This window comes from Nansenia antarctica (genome assembly GCF_963989245.1).
Source record: "Nansenia antarctica genome assembly, chromosome: 2".
Classification (NCBI taxonomy): Eukaryota; Metazoa; Chordata; class Actinopteri; order Argentiniformes; family Microstomatidae; genus Nansenia; species Nansenia antarctica.
This window is the reverse complement of record NC_137675.1, coordinates 22,637,276-22,656,230: the sequence shown is the minus strand read 5'-3', so window position 1 is coordinate 22,656,230 and position 18,955 is coordinate 22,637,276. Positions and strand designations below refer to the sequence as shown.

The following is an 18,955-nucleotide window of genomic DNA, read 5'->3' as shown; positions in this document are numbered from 1 at the left end:
GCTCGGCACAGTGCATTTCAAATTGGTGATGGACCACAAGCGACAGGCCGCCGAGAAGCACACGGATGTCAGGAACCGCTTGCGTAAAACACTGGGAGTACCAAAACAGAGGATATGCCCTGTCACTGAGTAAAAGCCCTGTTGTCTGAGTAAAAATTACGCCAAAACAGGTAAAAAAAAGTAATGGTCATATGTGATTAAAACATGTAATTCACTGTGCCTTAAGTAAGGTGTTAAGCTTTAGTGTCTTTATCAGGTCTGCCATAATGTTCGATAACCACTGTACTTTACCGACTCCACGGGAGACTTGTTTGCAAGTTCTGAAGTGTAGATGAAAGTTACCCTCAAAGTCAGGATTTGTCAAGGCAAATCTGTTGCTCAACCAGCCGTGGTGCGCCACAGAGTATTGGTGCGTGTCTGTGCGTCTTGGTGTTTGCGTCCAAAAGAGCGCGTTTTCAATTGGATGTTACACAACATCTAATGAAATTAGGAATGGAACCGATGTGAATCTAAAAACACAAGTAAGGCAAGTGTCGCTGCGACGGAGGCACATTTGTGTTCTCACATTCACTGACATTCTTTATCGGGAAGAGAAAAAGACGCATAACTGAAACGCATAATATTGTAAGGTTGAAGAAAAAGCCTCGGCGCTTATGACCATCACTTGTGCTGCTGCAGAGATATGGAGGCTATAGTTTAGTTATACAACTACTACTCTTGTATGTGTAGTCAAGTGTGTATTCATTGTCAGGCCCTATCGACAGGGAGCCATGTACTGTTAGAGCTCCTTATATTATTGAGTTGTGCGAAAAAGAAGCAAAATGCAGGTCACACAAAACGCAACAGTGACAAACGCTGTGTTGTCTAAATACTACCAAAATAACCAACCAACCATTTATTTTTGTTCAACAAGGAATCAAGCAACATTCAGTAATCAATTTATCATATACTATATAATGCACCAATAAGGCATTAAATAAGCCAACATCACTCTAAATGTGTTCCCGAATATTGAGCCCTCAACTAAACATATGAAGGGGGAGAAACTAAGGGATGCAAGGAAAGGGGGAGGGAGGGAGGGGGGCTTTATACAAAAACTGCAGGGTCTCCTATTATTGTTCCATAAGCTTTATTAGATACAACCAGATTGGCATAAAATAATTACAAGTGGCCATCTGGGTATAGATGAAATGATACTGTTTCTGTTTTAACTGCAACCAAAGATTTAACTAAATGTTGTTGGTCGAGGCAAGGTATATTTGTGCCACAACAGCACCCGTGACATAACATCTGACTATAATGCTACTTCTCAAATCACCCTCATTCATCGTTTCTGATGGTTTGCGGTGGGGGGGGGGTTGATGAATTGGAGGGCAAACATATCTCGATACCCTCCTACTCCATCACTCCCTCCCCCCTCTTCCGTCCTTCCTCCACCCGTCTTCCCCTTTCATAACATCCGCTCACCCTGGGGGTAGTGAGCCTAACTTCACCCTGGCCTGCAAAAACACCAGACTTCACCCAAAACTGGCAGCAAACCTTCCCACCCCCTGTTCTCTCATAGCCTGGGTTATATCTGTCTTTATTTCCTAACACCACCAGGGGGCAGTATATGGAATGGAATGGACTTTATTTGTCATTGCTACAGTACAGGTACCAAACAACGAAATTTAGGAAGCTAAATTAAAGTTGAAGAACTGAAACAGATAGAACCTAGATAAATCAATGGGGCAAACAAAAGAGATTACAGTCGACCATCTCAAAGCTGTTTTATACTGAAAATACACAGCACCAGACATACTTTTGCCGTCATAGACACTTGCAGATAATCGAGGCTGGACACCGAAGGGAAAAAAGGATGGGAATGGTTGGGGAGGGGCACTGAAAGTTCGCGAGAATAAGTTAAATTCTTCAGGAATTGTACATCGTTCCCAGGTGAGATATGGAGAATGGTCGGTAGGGAGAGAGAGAGAGAGAGAGAGAGAGAGAGAGAGAGAGAGAGAGAGAGAGAGAGAGAGAGAGAGAGAGAGAGAGAGAGAGAGAGAGAAGTGACAGATGACACCACAAGATCGTTTCCGTGGGCCGCTTTCTTTCTCTCTTTCAACTGTATAACATGAGCTGGTAGTGTGCGTGTGTGTGTGTGTGTGTGTGTGTGTGTGTATGTGTGTGTGCTTCTTGCTGTAGTTGAAGGTTCTGGTTCGGACGATGATGAAGACAAGGAGGAAGAGGAGGATGACGATGGTCTTGCTGTAGGGGTGATAATAATAATAATAATAATTTATTGGATTTATATAGCGCTTTTCCGAGGCTCAAAGACGCTGAATGATGATGAGTGATGCTGCTGGGTCATAGAGGAGCTGAGGAGGTTCAAGCTGCGGCTGTGGGGGGGGGGGGGGGGGGGTTGAGCTGTTCACTTGGTGGGGGGGATGTAAGGCTCCAGGAGTTGCATGGAGAAGGTGTTGACTTTTTCGGACCCTCGTACTTCGTGGGGCAGCAGTGGTAACTTGATTATGTGGAAATCTTCATATAGATCTTCCATCTGGGACACAGGAAGAAGAAGAAAACCACCATTATACAACGGATAGATCCGGTCCATTGTCTCTATTGGTCAGCTTGGTCCATTGTCTCTATTGGTCAGTTTGCGTTCCAGCCGTGCTGATATCCATGATATACGCACGGCTAAATGGAATGTTGACACAACTTTTCATATTACTCCGCGTTTGTATATATTTACATTCTTACCGTTGCTTAGCAACCGATAAACAACTGTTCAGTAGGGTTGGGTACCGAAAACCGGTACCGGTATGGTACCGGTTACTTTACATTCGGTACCTACCGAACCGAATTGCAACAGAGATTTCGGTGCCTCGTTTCGGTTCCTCTCTCGCCCCCTGGTGTCCGAAACGGACGTTACATGCAACCGCACGTGACATCGCCTGTTAAAATTCCACTCAGTGCATGTAATCCGAGACTGAATCGCTCTCAACAAGTGCGAGGCAACGCGCTTGCAAAACAGTTTTGTGATTGGTCTGAATTTAGCGGGAAATATGGATTTCAGGAAATCCCTCTCCTTTGCGTCTCTCCATCACTTTAACAACGTTTTATTGGCAGGGGGAAAGAATTGGAGTCGAATTTTTATTGACAACGGATTTACATGCTGGAAAAACATGCAGCTAAAATTCAGGGAACATTTGGACAATAAGAGACACACGGAAGCTGTGGTCGCATGGTCTAATTACAGGGCAATATGCGCGGTGCAAAAATAATCTAAAATCATCACGAACAGAACGGCGGATGTATGGGAAAACAGGGCTCATGTCGGTGTCATCAAAGGTAAAAGTTGGTTTTCTTTAACTCAGCTGATGCATTACCTTGATGTTGATTGTTTACCGAATGCTTCATCTGACTGTCACACTGTGATTTTACTTGTGTAAACAGTTAATTAGCCCGTTTTGTGCGTGTACTCTCATGTAGGCCTACTTCATATTGATGAGCTGATAATCTTTCAGTGTGTGTGTGTGTGTGTGTGTGTGTGTGTGTGTGTGTATGTGACTGTCAGTCACAAGTTTATATTCTACGGATGTTGTTCAGTGCTGTATGCGCGTTCCCGGTTCTGTGTGTACTCTTGTGTACTTCATATTCAATGAGCTGATTATCTTTCACTGTGTGTGTGTGTGTCTTGGGCGGATCTGTCAGTCACATGTATATTATACGGTAACCTATGTTCAGTGCTGTAGTTCCCCATGTTCTGCTGCAGCTGTAGCATCAGGATATGTTGGTAGTTGATCACCTTATCAGGGTATATACAGGAATCTTGAGGTTAATTTCAATACCTTTCTGAGACTTTTTAAAGACTTTGTCAATATTTTTCCAGACCTCAGCGCCACTTCGAGCTGTAACCGTTGACATCAGTGACACCTTTAACTTAACAGTTTTAGTTTGCAATAGACTAGACCACTATCATACAACAGAATTTCCGTTTTCATCTTTGTTTTTTTTAATAAAACTAATAAATTCACATAAACTTTTACTAAAAGTTTTTAGGACTCAAACTCTTTGGACAGAGTCTAATTCAGAAAAATACCAACAAAATTCAAGACCTCATAAAATCGTGATAAGACTTTTTAATACTTATTAAGGGTCTTGATTTTCCCAAAATTGATTTATCAACTTTTAATACTTTTCAAGACACCGCGGATACCCTGCTTATATAAAACATCGCCGCTCTGCATTAATGGCGTGCACTCAGAAAATCGCGTCAGTGACCACTGATGTGAAAAATCCTGGATTTCTATATAGATTTTTTTTTTAAATCAAAAGTACCGATTTAAGTACCGTTTCGGTACCGGTACCGTTTTTAAAGTAACGATTTGGCACCGGTATCGAATAAAACCAAACGGTACCCAACCCTACTGTTCAGCGGATGAATACACTTACAATAAAACATAGTTCCATTAAAATACGTTAATTAAAAGTTTCTTCTGTGAAATATTGATAGATAAATGTGGTAACCGTTGTATAAAAGCGTTATGGAACGAGAAGCCGTGGTATATCGTGGATATCGGCACAGCTAGGGTGTGTAACGGCTTCGTGCCTAACCACCCCGCTAGCTGTGCCGATATCCACGATATACCACGGCTTTGAGTTCCATAACGCTTAATTACATGAAGGCAGGAAGTGTGGAGACAACTTCTACCGTACTAGGTTTTCCTGTTCCAGGTCACGTGGACAAGAAAAACTCCTGGCCCTAACAATGATACTGACAGTATGAAACCATACTGCCATATACACCATGCAAGTCTGTTGTTGTCGTCGACCCCATGCACAGAGACACAGACACAGAGAAAGACACAGACACAGACACAGACACACACACACCTGGTCCAGGTACTTGGACTGGATCTTATGGCGGGCCTCGCACATCTTGCAGGGCCGTTCTGAGTCTGGGAAGACCAGCTGGTTGACGATGATGTTGTGTGTGTCGATGTGACACTTGGCCAGTTCCTGGATCAGGCGCTCCGTCTCGTACAGAGACAGGAACTCAGCGATGCAGACACAAATGAAGGTCGTCTGCTCCTGTAGACCAGGGTGAGCAGCAGCAGCAGAGAGAGAGAGAGAGAGAGAGAGAGAGAGACACGTCAAACACAAACTGACGGTATCAAAAGCAGCTAGCACATAGAATAATAATCATAATAATAATAACTTTTATTTGTATGGCACTTTTCCTGCAAACGTTGCAGCTCAAAGTGCTTTTATCATTATATTATATTAATATATATTATTAAATCCACCGACAGACAGACATATAATATTAATATATTATATTATTTAGTCATTTAAAGGAAATAAAAGATGGGTTTTTAGTCTTGACTCGAAAACATTTGCTGAGGTTGCATCCCTAATGTAAACTGGCAGTGCATTCCAGAATTTGGGTGCATAAAATGAGAATGCAGCCTCACCAAATCCCTTCTTTTGTACAGAAAAAAGAAAGCCAGAAAGCCAGCGTCAGAAGACCTGAGAGCTCTATCGGGCTGATATGCTAGCAAAAGAATCCAACAACAATCTCGAACATACATAGGGCCGGATTCACAGACAAGGCTTAAGACTTAATCCAAGACTAAAAAGCATCTTCAATGCAGATTTCACATTGGAAGTGTACTTTAGTCCAAGACTAGGCTTAAGCCTTGTCTGTGAAACCAGCCTATTCGGTTGTTAAGTCGTGACGTGTTTCCAGGTCTAATGTTGGCTGAGGCGCTCTCTTCGAAATGCCGCAGTGCTGTGTCCCTTGTTGTATGAATAGATCTGAGTCAAAAAACGATTGAACTGTCATTCTACCGCTTTAGTACACTGGCTGGTACAGCGAATTTTTTATTTGGACACGGAAATTGCTAAACGTCACGCGTGACGTCAGACTTAACAACCGAATAGTATTCTGACTCCCAACACAGTGAAGTAACAGATTCAGACCAGTCTTCTTCAACCCTGGTTCTTCTAGCTGCGGTGATTGCAGGCTTTTGTCACAGCAGCAGACAACAAACATGCCCAATTTAGCTTCTGAGGTATCCCTTGGAGACAGTGCACTGTGTTTGACTCACCGGGTCCTTGAACTGTTCACTAACAGAGCGGATGACTGGTAGTGTCTCCTCCAGCTTAGAGGCCAGCTGGTCCGCATTCATGTCACCCAGGCCTAGCATGTTACACATCTAGGGAGAGGAAGGGAGAGGAGGGAGAGAGGCAGAGAGAGAGAGAGAGAGGGAGGGAGAGAGAGGCAGAGAGAGAGAGAGAGAGGCAGAGAGAGAGAGAGAGAGGCAGAGAGAGAGAGGGAGGGAGAGAGGGAGGGAGAGTGAGAGGAGGGGGGGGGGGGGGTGAGGAGAGAGAGAGAGGCAGAGAGAGAGGGAGAGAGAGAGAGAGCAGAGGGTCATGCTTAAAGAACAGGATGATGAAATCATGCCGCAATACAGCAGGCCCCAATCCAGTATCACATGTAGTACACATTTAACAGATGTTGGTAGTTGGCCTTACTTGGGAGATGAAGGGGCTGATCTGGTTCTTGATCTGCATGAGGCGGCCCAGGCCCCTCTCCACGATGGTGGGGAAGTTGAGCAGGCGCAGGGTGTGGCCAGTGGGGGCAGTGTCGAACACGACTACTGAGAAGTTCATGCCTTTCACTAACCTGAGGAAGGGGGGGGGGAGAAAGAGAAAGAAAGAGTAATGGAAAGAGTGAGAGAGAGGGGGAGGGAGAGAGAATGTTGAAGAGCTTGATTTTTTCCACCCTCTCCAGAATAGAAAGTCTGACTACTCTCTAACTTCTCTCCTAGGAGATGAGTCAGTTGCTCTTCCTGTCTCCATCACTACGTACAGACCAACCCCGACCCTATCCAGAGTTAATTTTTTCAGGAGAGGGCCTAGGCCATGACATAACTCTGTGTGTGTGTCTAGAGATAGATGTGTGTGCTTGAGTATTCCTTCTACAAATATTGTGCATCTACCTTCAACACCTATTGTTTTTATTTAAATGTTTCCATTCACAGCAACAAAGGCAAGACAGACAGCATGGTAGTGTGTGTGTTCAATTCCACTAAGAAATAACTGTCATCATTAAGTCAGGGTTCCAACACCTTCTGAAACATCAAATTCAAGCACCTTTCAAGGACTTTCAAGACTCAATTCCCTCAAATTCAAGGACCTAACACAGCATAGTTTGAGACAGATCTAGATGAGAATTTATATAATAGGAACTATCCGCTCACAGACAACAATTAAAAAGAGAGACTTGAATGTGTGAACACTAGATGGTCTCTTGCCTTCTCTACCTCAGCACAGCAAAACAATATATGTGTGGTGGCCTGGGAAAACCCGTCGGATGTCGTTTGTGGCAAAGAGCAAAAATAGATGGAAATCGCGATTTTGATATTATGTGGTATTCTAGTACTTTGAACTCCATACTACATTATGGTGAATAAACATTTTAAGAAAACAAAAGAGAAAGTACTTATTTTTATGTTTTTGTGGTGGGTAGTTTGTCTGCATCACAAGCAGACAAACGAGACCGGCCGATCTGCATAGGCTCCTCCCCCGACCCGGAGGAGAAAGGGGTCGGGGGCAGCATTTCTCATCTTTCACTTTTTTTGACATGATACATTAAAATGCTCATAACTTTTTTAAATAAAGGGCTATCTCAGTCATTCAACCAGTTATGAATAGCTGAGAACTTTTAATTTATGGAAATATAAAAAAATGAAAATGTCAAAATGCCACCATGTGAAGGGTTTTCCCAGGCCACCACACATATTGTGAAATGTGTAAAGTTAAGCAATACAGACTTATTCACTAGTTGACGAGCTAAGTAAAACATTTTTGAATATATATATTTCTTTTGAGAGAGAGAGAGAGAGAGAGAGAGAGAGAGAGAGAGAGAGAGAGAGAGAGAGAGAGAGAGAGAGGGGGGGGAATTTAAACTTTCAATGACCCATGTCTATGTTCAAAAACGTTTAAGACCTTGATTTTCTTATCTCAAATTCACAAACTTTCAAGGATTTCAAGGACCCGTGGGAACCCTGTTAAGTGTGTTGGCCCTAGGTAGCTGACCAGTAGCTGACCTCATGACCTCTGCGTAGCTCATGGCCTCGTCGATGCCTGGGAAGGCGCTCATGGCCTCCTGCATCATCTTCTTCCCCATGCTCAGCATGTTGTCCTCCTCAAAGAACTCATCCGGGAGCTCTGACACACCCAGGCTCGGGTCAATCTCCTGCGCTCACACACACACACACACACACACACACACACACACACACACACACACACACAGAGAGATCAGTAAAATCAGGATATACAGTGCCTCGCAAAAGTATTCACCCCTCTTGGCTTTTTACCTATTTTATTACATTACAACCTGTAATTTAAACATTTTTTTAATCAGAATTTTATTTGATGAATCTGCACAAAATAGTGTTAGTTTTTAAATGAAATGAGAAATATATATATAAAAAAAGAATTTAAAAAAAATAAAGAACTGAAAATTGGCATGTGCATATGTATTCACCCCCTTTGTTATAAGGCCCCTAAAAACTTCTGGTACAACCAATTACCTTCAGAAGTCACATAATTAGGGCTGCCACGATTAGTCGACTAGTCGCGACGACGTCGATTACCAAAATCGTCGCCGACAAGATTTTTTTTTTTTTTACCTTTATTTTACCAGGCGAGACAATTAAGAACAAAATTCTTATTTACAATGCCGGCCTGCAATAAGGGGATAATATGCAATATGCAAGATGCAATATAAGCGATAAGCATTCGTTTTTCTTCCCTGAAGCTGCCACTGGCTAGCGTCTCCCAGTGTCTTTGATGTACATGCGCAGTGTCGGTCATCCGGGACACACGTGACATCCCCGGAAAAACAAACGGAGAAATGTCTTCCCGTCCTCGTACGTCTAAAGTGTGGGAGCATTTCAACCACAACGTTGAAAAAAAGAATGTAAAATATTAAAATATCTATTTTTGAGTGAACAATCATTTTAATTGTCTTTATTTTTAGTTAGCACATGCCTACAACAACAACTAACAACTTCAAGCTAAATTTAGAAGCTGATTTAGAAGATGATAGTTAAATAAGAGCGATTGAGTAATTGTGCGATAAGCTGTAATTTATGATCCGATTAGTCGACTAATCGTTAAAATAATCGGTGACTAGTCGACTATGAAAATAATTGTTTGTGGCAGCCCTACACATAATTAGTGAAATGAAGTCCACTTGTATGCAATCTAAGTGTCACATGATCTGTCAGTATATGCACACCTTTTCTGAAAGGCCCCAGAGGCTGCAACACCTAAGCAAGAGGCACCACCAACCAAACACTGCCATGAAGACCAAGGAACTCTCCAAACAAGTCCGAGACAAAGTTGTTGAAGTACAGTTTATTTCATCCCAGGGTTCCCACACTTTTTCACCAATGATTTTCCAAAACTTTTCCATAACTTTTCCATAATATTATTTTACCTAATTTCCATGACTTAGTTTATAGAGCGCAATAATGAGCCTCAGCAGTGTAGCAAAAATGTAGCATGGTTAATGTAAGGGAAGTTGTGTCTATCCAACATTACCACCTATCCTGGGGCATTGCGCAATGGCGTTGGAGTCTATGGCACCCATACAGGTGCAGTGCAATAAATTAAAATATCGTGGAAAATTACTTGGATTCTGTGCCTCTCCGCTCTTCCTCCAGCCCCGACCAAATGAACATACTTTTCAGAAGGCCGACATTTCTGTATTACATTTTTTTTTATTGGTTTTATCATTCTAATTTTTCTGAGATACTGACAGACAACTTACAGCTCATTCGTTTTCATGAGCTGTAAGCCATAATCATCACAATTACAAGAAATAAAGGCTTGCAATATGTCACTTTGTGTGTAATGAATCTATAGCCTATTATATGAGTTTCACTTTTTGAATTGAATTACTGGAATAAATTTACTTTTCTTTTTTACTTACATGCTTTTCCATGATATTCTAATTTATTGAGCTGTACCTGTATTCTTGTATTCAATTATGCATTGAAGTGAATGTAGCATTTATCAACAAACAACAACAAATAACCAAATGCTACAGTATAGCTTTTCATGTCAAGAGTCTTTCTATTTCTCTCTCTCTTTTGCTCATCAAGGTAGGTACAATACTTCTGCCTTGCACCTGCAGCTGATATAAGCAGTTCTTTTGTGATCGGAACTTCACACACTCCTCCAACTGCCCTAATGTGGTCGATAATGAGTCTCTGGGCCACCAAGGTCTGTTCCTTCAGATTCTCTACCTCAACTTCTTTATTGACAGAGAAACCCCTCTCCACACTTGCCTGTCCATGGGACATCACAAGAAGCACCTTCACCACATCCCAAAGTCTTTTGAATTCAGTGCTAGAACCCATGGTCTCATGAAACAGAGTATCCACTCTATCTGAGGTGGGGGAAAATTCTCTGAAACCTGGAGTGACCAGAGCAAAATCACAGAACGCCCTGTACTCTCTCAAGACATCATCACACACTGACTCATTCACTTGATTTGCAGTGACAAGGGTTTGCAGGACTCTTTTCCTTTTGATCACACACTGCTCTTTGTGAGCAACCATTTGTCTGGGATCTAGACACTGCCCCCAGGGGTCTATTGTTCTATTTTCCCAATTTTAATAATTTTAATTTGTAATAAGCTTATGTAATCCCAAATGGAACTATCAAGTGTTGCATATCATTGTATTCAGCGCAAAATGCTCTTTTGTGGTATGTTATCATATATAATTTTAGGAGACTATGTGTATTTCAAAATGACCACAAAAGCAACATACAAAATAAAACAAAAAACTGTTCTAAAACTTCACAATATGTATTGATTACAAACTGTACAGAATGAGATAGAAGACTTTTGGATGTTGAAAATTGTTCTATGAGGCCTTAGGTATAAATTAGTGTTGTTCCGATACCGATACTAGTATCGGCATGGCCACCGATACGCACACAAATGCTGGTATCGGTATCGGCGAGTATTAACAAATAATAACACCCGATACCAAACTTTCACTATCGCGGAAAAACAAACACGCATGCTGTAGAGGTGTAGTGAGGAGAACATGTCGGCGGTTTGGAGATATTTCAAGGTGGATAGTCCGGTGTGTACAACGGCTAAATGCACAATTTGCGGTCTCAATGTGTCGAGGGGTGGCACTAAAGCTGCCAGTTTCAATACTAGCAACTTAATTAAGCATTTAAAGGCAAAACATATTAAAGAGCACGAAGAGTTTCTGTTTCTGCTGCAGCTGCGACAGCGAGCAAGAGAACGGATGGACCAAAACAACAAACGCTGAGTAGCTCATTCCATAAAAAGGACCAGTGGGACGCGACGAGTGAAATGGCAAGAAAGATGACTGAGAAAATGTCTGAAATGATTGTGCTCTGTGACCTGCCCCTCTCCTTTGTTGACAATGTGGGATTCCGCAAATACATCACGGAGACGGCCGTCCCTGCCCTCAATAAGAAGGTGACTGAGCATGTTTCAGATAAGCTAGGAAAGGTGCAGGCCATCAGCTTCACTACGGATATTTGGACCAGCGACGTCTCCCCACTGTCCCTGCTTAGTTTAACTGCTCACTGGGTGGACTCCGAATCATACAACCGGGAAAGCGTTGTGCTGCATGCAAACGAGTTCAAGGGGTCCCACACTGGTGAAGCAATTGCAGAAGCAATTGAGAGTATGCTGCTTAACTGGAACATCCCAAAGTCCAAGGTAACATTAGCCTACTTCTTTGTTCTTGTCTTACTCTAAAATGTTGTATTTTCTCCTGTGTTTTTATTTTCACTTGTTGTTTATATTTACTTAATAATGTATTATTACTCATTATTGAAGGTCCACGCCATTCTCTGTGATAACGCCAGCAACATGAAGAAGGCGATGAGGGACTTGGGTGTTTCGAGAATGGGATGCTTTGCCCACTTGATCCAGCTAGTGGTGCAGGAAGGCCTACTGTCACAGCGGAGTGTGTGCGACGCGCTGGCCAATGGGAGAAAGATCATCGGCCACTTCAAGCATTCCCCACTGGCCACTTCACGTCTGCAAACTGTACAGACTGAACTTGGAATGCCAATCAAACGGCTGAAACAAGATGTGTCCACCCGGTGGAATAGCACCTTCTACATGACAGAGAGTCTGCTGGAGCAGAAGAGATCTCTCTCAGCCTACGCGGCTGACTACGACCTCCCAGCCACCCTGAGTACCAACCAGTGGGCTTTACTTGAAAAAGTAAACATCGTCCTGGCTCCATTCGAGGAGATTCCGAAACAAATCAGCTTTAGCACCTCCATCGCGTCTGAAGTCGTCCCCACGGTGGTGGTACTGAAGCGACTGTTGACCCGAGAGACCGAGGAGGACAGCGGGATAAAAACAATGAAAGCAACCCTACTAGCGGCTGTCGACAAAAGGTTCCAGACCGTCGAGGAGGAGCCCCAGTATGCTGTTGCAACCCTCTTGGACCCGCGTTACAAAGACAGGTGTGTATAATAGTGTGCTGATTAAGTATAAACGTTAAGTGTAAATATTTACTTTATTCAACACGTGTATTTTGTTTACTATGTTACTGCAGATACTTCACAAGTGTGGAAAGCAGCAAGCTTGCAAAGAGTGCACTGATCCAAGAGGTGGAGAAGACTGAGGAGTCTCGATCACTGGCAGCAGAGCCAGCCAACAAGGCCTCACGGATGGAAGCAGAGCCCCTCACAAGCAGCAGGACCAGCAAGAGCTGCTTTAAGGGGCTGTATGAGGAAATCCTGCAAGAGCATGATGAGGAACAAGGCGGGGCCAGCAGCACAGCTACACAGGTACAGATAGAGACATATCTGGCTGAGAAAACCATCCACCGCTTAGAGAGCCCATTTGAGTACTGGGGAAAGAATAAGGAACGGTTCCCCACCCTGGCTGCTACTGCTGCAGTGTTTCTCTGTGCTCCCTCTACTAGTGTAGATAGCGAGAGACTGTTCAGCACAGCTTCCAACATACTGGATGAAAAGAGGAACAGGCTGCTAGGAGAGAGAGTAGAAATGCTCATCTTCTTAAAGAAGAACCTGCCTATGTATTTGAACTTGAAGCCTAAGGATTTTAATTTGGAGGACTGAGTGCTGCTATGTGACATGTCTGCACTAATGTGCAGTGCACTTTATTTTGCTCCAGCTCTTTTGTTTTTGTTTTTTAAAGTGGAGTTTGTTTACATTTGTGATAACATTTCCTAACATTTAAAATATCCTTTTATTTATTTTACCAAATTCAGGCTGCACTTCTAAAATATTATTATTCCCTCAGGTAGGCCTACATCTTATGTTAGTCTCAAATGGGCCTTATTTTGTTTGTAAATGTTTACTTGCTGTTGCACTACTTGTACAGTTTTATATCTTAAAGTTATTTTGTTTGTAAATGTTTACTTGCTGTTGCACTACTACTACGACTGTTTTATATCTTAAAGTTATTTTGTTTGTAAATGTTCACTTGCTGTTGCACTACTACTACGACTGTTTTATATCTTAAAGTTATTTTGTTTGTAATTGTTTACTTGCTGTTGCACTACTACTACGACTGTTTTATATCTTAAAGTTATTTTGTTTGTAAATGTTCACTTGCTGTTGCACTACTACTACGACTGTTTTATATCTTAAATGGATATTGCACTGATTGGCATCTGTGAGAGCCACATTTCAGGTTTTATAAGGGGTTGATTTTCTTGTCAGGAGTTTTCTTGTCAGGGGTTGATTTTCTTACCAGGGGTTTATTTTCTTACCAGGTAGACAATAAAAAAAAGTTCTATAGCATTCACTCTCTGTTGGTATTTGTTCCTGTTTTCCAAAGGTTTTGAGCAGTGCCAGACTAAGTGTTAGCAATAATTTGACGTCGAGGTGAGTATGCGGCTCAAAAAACATGTTTTTTTGTTTTGTTTTTTCAAACGCCGTGGTATCGGATTGGTACTCGGTATCGGCAAGTACTGCACGGTCAGGTATCGGTATCGGGATAAAAAAATGGTATCGGAACAACACCAGTGTTTCCTCTACATGCATTTATTGGTGGCGGGCCGCCACGAATGAATTTCCTCCGCCACGAATTGATTCAGTCCACACACAAAAAATAATAAAATGGCCGAGGCCGAAGCCGAATTTAAGGAAACACTTGGCCGAATACCGAATGTATATCGGCAGTTTTTAATTTTATCATTGCATAAACTAAATAATTTTTGCTTTTTATTCATGCTTCTCAAAGAAAGAAATTGAGATTGAAAAAAAAAAACTTTTATTGAACATTCCAGCAGACATCAGTCTATACCAACAAAGCACAATAAATAAAATAAAGATGGCTGCGAAAAAGATGAGTATCTAAGAACTCTCCCACACTCTCACTGTAAACACTCATAATGGGTGTAAAAGGTGTCCTTTGTTTATTTATATATCTATATATTTATATCACTGAATATCTTCAACAAATTGCACTTCGTGTTCACACTGTAGAGAAAAAATGCAGTGCTACAAAAATAATAATGAACGAATCTAACTCAATGAAATGTCCGTGTTCAGTTTATGAGAGATCCAGATCGGATCAGTATAGGTATTATCTTCGCCACTAGATGGCGCTGGAACTTCATCAAAACACGCCCACTATTCGGTGGTAAACATTCGGTGTTTTCACACATTCGGCCGAATACCGAATGTGCTTTATTTTGCGATATTCGGCCGAATACATTCGGTGGCCGAATGTTCGGTGCATCCCTAGTCTAAATGTGAACTGTGGTATTATTGTTATTGTGTACAGGCCACCGTAGTGACATCAGGGGGGTATTCCATCAACATCGCTAAAGGGAAAATCCAGGTTTAGTCTGATAAATCTCACGAGAGTTCTTAAAAATATCCAGGCATATTCTGATAGGTCTCGCGAGAGTTATCAAAAATAAGCCAGGATTTTCCTTTAGCGACGTTGATGGAATACCCCCCAGGTCAGGTGGGCAGGTTACGACGAGACAACAAGAGACCGGTATTGTAGAGCTTACAGAGCGAGTTAAAATAAAGACACTTACATTGAAATACAGAAGGACTCACGTGTATGTTTAATAGAATAACACGACATGGTGTCAGAAGTCCTGTAAGTGAGTGTTAAGAGTTAGATCGGCCGACAAGTGTCATTTGAGCTCGTGACGGTGAGAAGGGAGAAGAAAAGATGGATGCTAATGCTAACGCGGGAGCAGCTGCAGTCCAGAGAACGGCGCCAGTTTCAAGTGCTACGTTAGCAGACATTAGCAAGTCAAAAAACGATTCTTATGTGCCGTCACTTTAGCAACGACACAGTATTGTCAAGGGGAAAAGAAGGGGAGACGATTTTTTTATTGACAACGGAATTACATGCTGGAAAAACATGCAGCTAAAATTCAGGGAACATTTGGACAATAAGAGACACACGGGAGAAGTACGGGAAAACAGGGCTCATGTGGGTCTCATCAAAGGTAAGAGTTTGTTTTCTTTAACTCAGCTGATACTCAGCTGTTTACCGAATGCTCCATCTGACTGTGATTTTACTTCTGTAATGTGGTGGGTTGACATAATTCACGCACGGAACTATAGGTTGAGACTATTGTTCCGTCCGTAGTACCCAAGTTGTTTAGACTGTTCTATTTACTGCTTGAGTGTGTTGTTGACAATCGTTCATGTCCTTCATTAAACGTTTAGCTTTGTCATTTGATACGCCGCCTACGACTACCATCTCTCTGCACTACAGTAAACAGTTAATCAGTAACGTTAGCCGCTTTTGTGCTCATGTAGGCCTACTTCGTATTATATTATAGCTGATGATCTTTGTGTGTGTGTGTGTATGTGACTGTCAGTCACAAGTTTATATTCTGTATATTCATATTATTATTTTTTTGGCCATCCTCTAGTTTTGGCTGTGATTAGAAAAAAAAAAAGAAAGAAAAAAAAATGTGATCGTTGTTTTGAGCGCGCGTGCGCGTTTCATGCGCGTGCACGCGCGGTCACGGCCATCCGCCACCATTGTAATAATTCCTGGAGGAAACACTGAACACTAGTATAAATACACTAAAATAAAACACTCCACACAAGTATATAACTATAGACAAAACTGTTTTTGGACAGAATTCACATTTCAAAGCAGTTTCTTATTCATTTCTTTGTATGTGTCTGAAAGCCCTGTGGAGGACATGGTGCGTTCTGGTCTGCAGGTGCAGCTAGACTGTGGACAGAAACTAAACAATGGTCCTTTTGAAGCCAACTGGCCCAGATTTATTTCCTGCTAAGGGACTAAGCAATAATAAGAATATAAGAACATCAAAACTAATGAACCTCCTCCCTTCTCCAGGCCACATTACTATACTGACCCCCAGCAGTGTTTTTCATCTCTTGTCTTCTCTCCTCACCACGGCACCGCGAACTATACAAACTAATTATTATAGGCTATACGATAGCCAGCAAGTAGGACGAATCTGCAAATCACATGGATAGGCTGTGATATACAAAAAGATCTACCTACTGCCGATCATTATTATGTAGCATTAGCGAACAAGCAAGTTAGGTGGCATCGCACTACATGAAAACATTACCTCCGATTGGCTCGTCGATATAGAGACTTCTGGTTGGTCTAGACGCGGGGGTGGGCTCTACTTGTAGCTACAATGTAGGTTTCACCATACAATTTATTGTTCCTATGCGGAACGAGAGCGAAGTTATTATACAACAGTGTTCGTTCCATGTCGCCGGCGACATGCTCGGTGAACATATTTTAAACACAATGTATATTTCCAAAACTTTTCCAAAACAGTTAAGTTAATTCCATAACTTTTCCAGACTGGAAAATAGTTTTTCAAATTCCATAACTTTTCCAGGAATTTCATGACCGTGGGAACCCTGTCATCCCCATGTGTGAAACTGGTACATCCATGAGAAAGGAAAGCGCTTGCAGGCACATATGATGCGGGACTGTGATCACAACAACCTTTTTGTTAGATGAGAAAGACGACAAAATCACTTCACTTCGGCCTAACTAAACGTCTAAACGCATGTTGACGGAGAGCATGTAGAATCAACCGTTTGCTTTTGTACAGAACTCCAACTGTCACTTCATAAGACTGGTAAGACAGTGTGAAGTGTCAACAACAATCGGTCAAACTACAAACTATAGACAAGCGAGACCCTCAGAGAATCTGTATTTGAGACGCTGACGTACTGACTGATGCTAACGTGGTCCTCTGTGGCTCAGCAGGTAGAGCTAACAATGCTTATGCTGTGGTTTTCGATTCCCGCTGGGACCATATATACTGAAAAATTAATGCACTCGCTGCAATGTAAACTGCTTTGGATAAAAGCGTCAGCTAAAAATGGCATATATTATTATCACATTACATGACATACCATGGCAAAGAGGTTCTCGTAACCCATGACCTTCGTGGGCACCTTGGAGAACTTCTGGTCGAAGGCATCGGAGATGTTGTGGGCCGGGTCAGTGGAAATGATCAGGACACTCTCTCGCACCGCGGCCAGCTGGACGGCCAGGCTACAGCTGTGGAGAAGAAGGTTTAGAAGGAGTTTAGAAGAGCACAGACAGACACACAGACAGACACTTTTAATGTAATATACATGATATACTCATGTCAGCTCAATTAGACCCCTTACAAGACTCTCTCTGTTTGTCACTGATGTGGTGGCTTAAATGAGTACCGTAATCAAATCTCAAATCTTTCTATGGTCACACAGGTCACTCCTTTGTTTAGGGTTGCTTCGTGGGCTTTTGTTTTGAAGAACAACCTAGGCTTATTTGGTAGTGAAGTGAGCAGGATAGTAGTAACCAGATGCCCAGACGTCCGTAGTAGTGGACAGGATCAGAAGCAGCCAGTGAGTCATGTCGTTGTTCAGCCAACAACAAGCTCTGACAGCTCTGACAGCCTATTGGGACTGACAGCTCTGACAGCCTATTGGGACTGACAGCTTGATTCACTGCTAGTTGGGCTAGCTAGCACAACATTTTAGACATAATACTTCCCATTGTTGAGAAGAATTAAACAAAGGCTAAATCTACTTGCGGGTAATTGCTATGTAAAACAATAACACCGCTTAATGTTCGCGATAAAGGACATGTTCTGGTCGCACACTTACGGAGGTTTAACGGATTATATTCCTATGGCTAGCAGGAGTGTGTGAGGCTAGCTGATGCTAGCGGTGAGAACTGAGACGTTTTTTTTTTTTTTTGATTGATTGATTGAAAACTTTATTAGAAGATTTGCAGGAGTAGGTACATGAAAGTACATATTACATACAAGGTCAACTAACAGGATAAAAACCCAAGAAAGCCACTGGCTTATTTCAATTGGGGTCCTTGATGACGTGACAGTGAGTAATCACCATGTGACGAAGCACAGGATATTTCCCTCTACTTACCTGCAGGTCGTTTTGCCCACGCCGCCTTTACCCCCTACAAAGATCCATTTCAGAGATTTCTGCTCGATAATGTTCTTCAATGTCGGTTCTAACGGCTCCACGTCGGGGGCATCTTCGAATTCTTCTTCCAATGAAGCCGCCATCTTGCATGTGTGTGTATACACGGTGACGGAGCAGCAGTGGGACGTACCAATGTTGGCAGCTGGTTGAAAAGTAGCTCTCTTTTGGACTGTACCATTTATTTGTACTTTGTAACACAATGTTGTTTGATGAAGACAATCTTCACTGCCGTTCTATCATCATACCTATCAGTGTCATTCGATCTCATTATGACATTTAAATGTGTTTCGTTCGTCACTATCACATAACACTGTAAAAGATTGCATAATTTGTACTTAAATAACCTTAAAATAAACGTACTTTCAACAACAAAACGTAAAACGTAACACAGTTAGTTGGTTATAATACGCAGAAAGTTTATTTCATAAAATAGAAATGA

General features: G+C 42.1%; 1 protein-coding gene across 1 annotated transcript; it reads right to left on the bottom strand.

The window, feature by feature from the left end:
* Nucleotides 1-986: 986 nt before the first annotated feature.
* On the bottom strand, nucleotides 987-18,607 carry get3 (guided entry of tail-anchored proteins factor 3, ATPase). The gene is made up of 7 exons (XM_080524597.1): nucleotides 18,457-18,607; nucleotides 17,434-17,581; nucleotides 8,100-8,248; nucleotides 6,523-6,673; nucleotides 6,096-6,203; nucleotides 4,879-5,076; nucleotides 987-2,539 (listed from the first exon to the last, which is right to left on the bottom strand). Exons 1-7 carry the CDS (start codon nucleotides 18,597-18,599, stop codon nucleotides 2,411-2,413), a joined length of 1,026 nt encoding a protein of 341 aa, XP_080380723.1. The 5' UTR covers nucleotides 18,600-18,607; the 3' UTR covers nucleotides 987-2,410.
* Nucleotides 18,608-18,955: the final 348 nt, after the last annotated feature.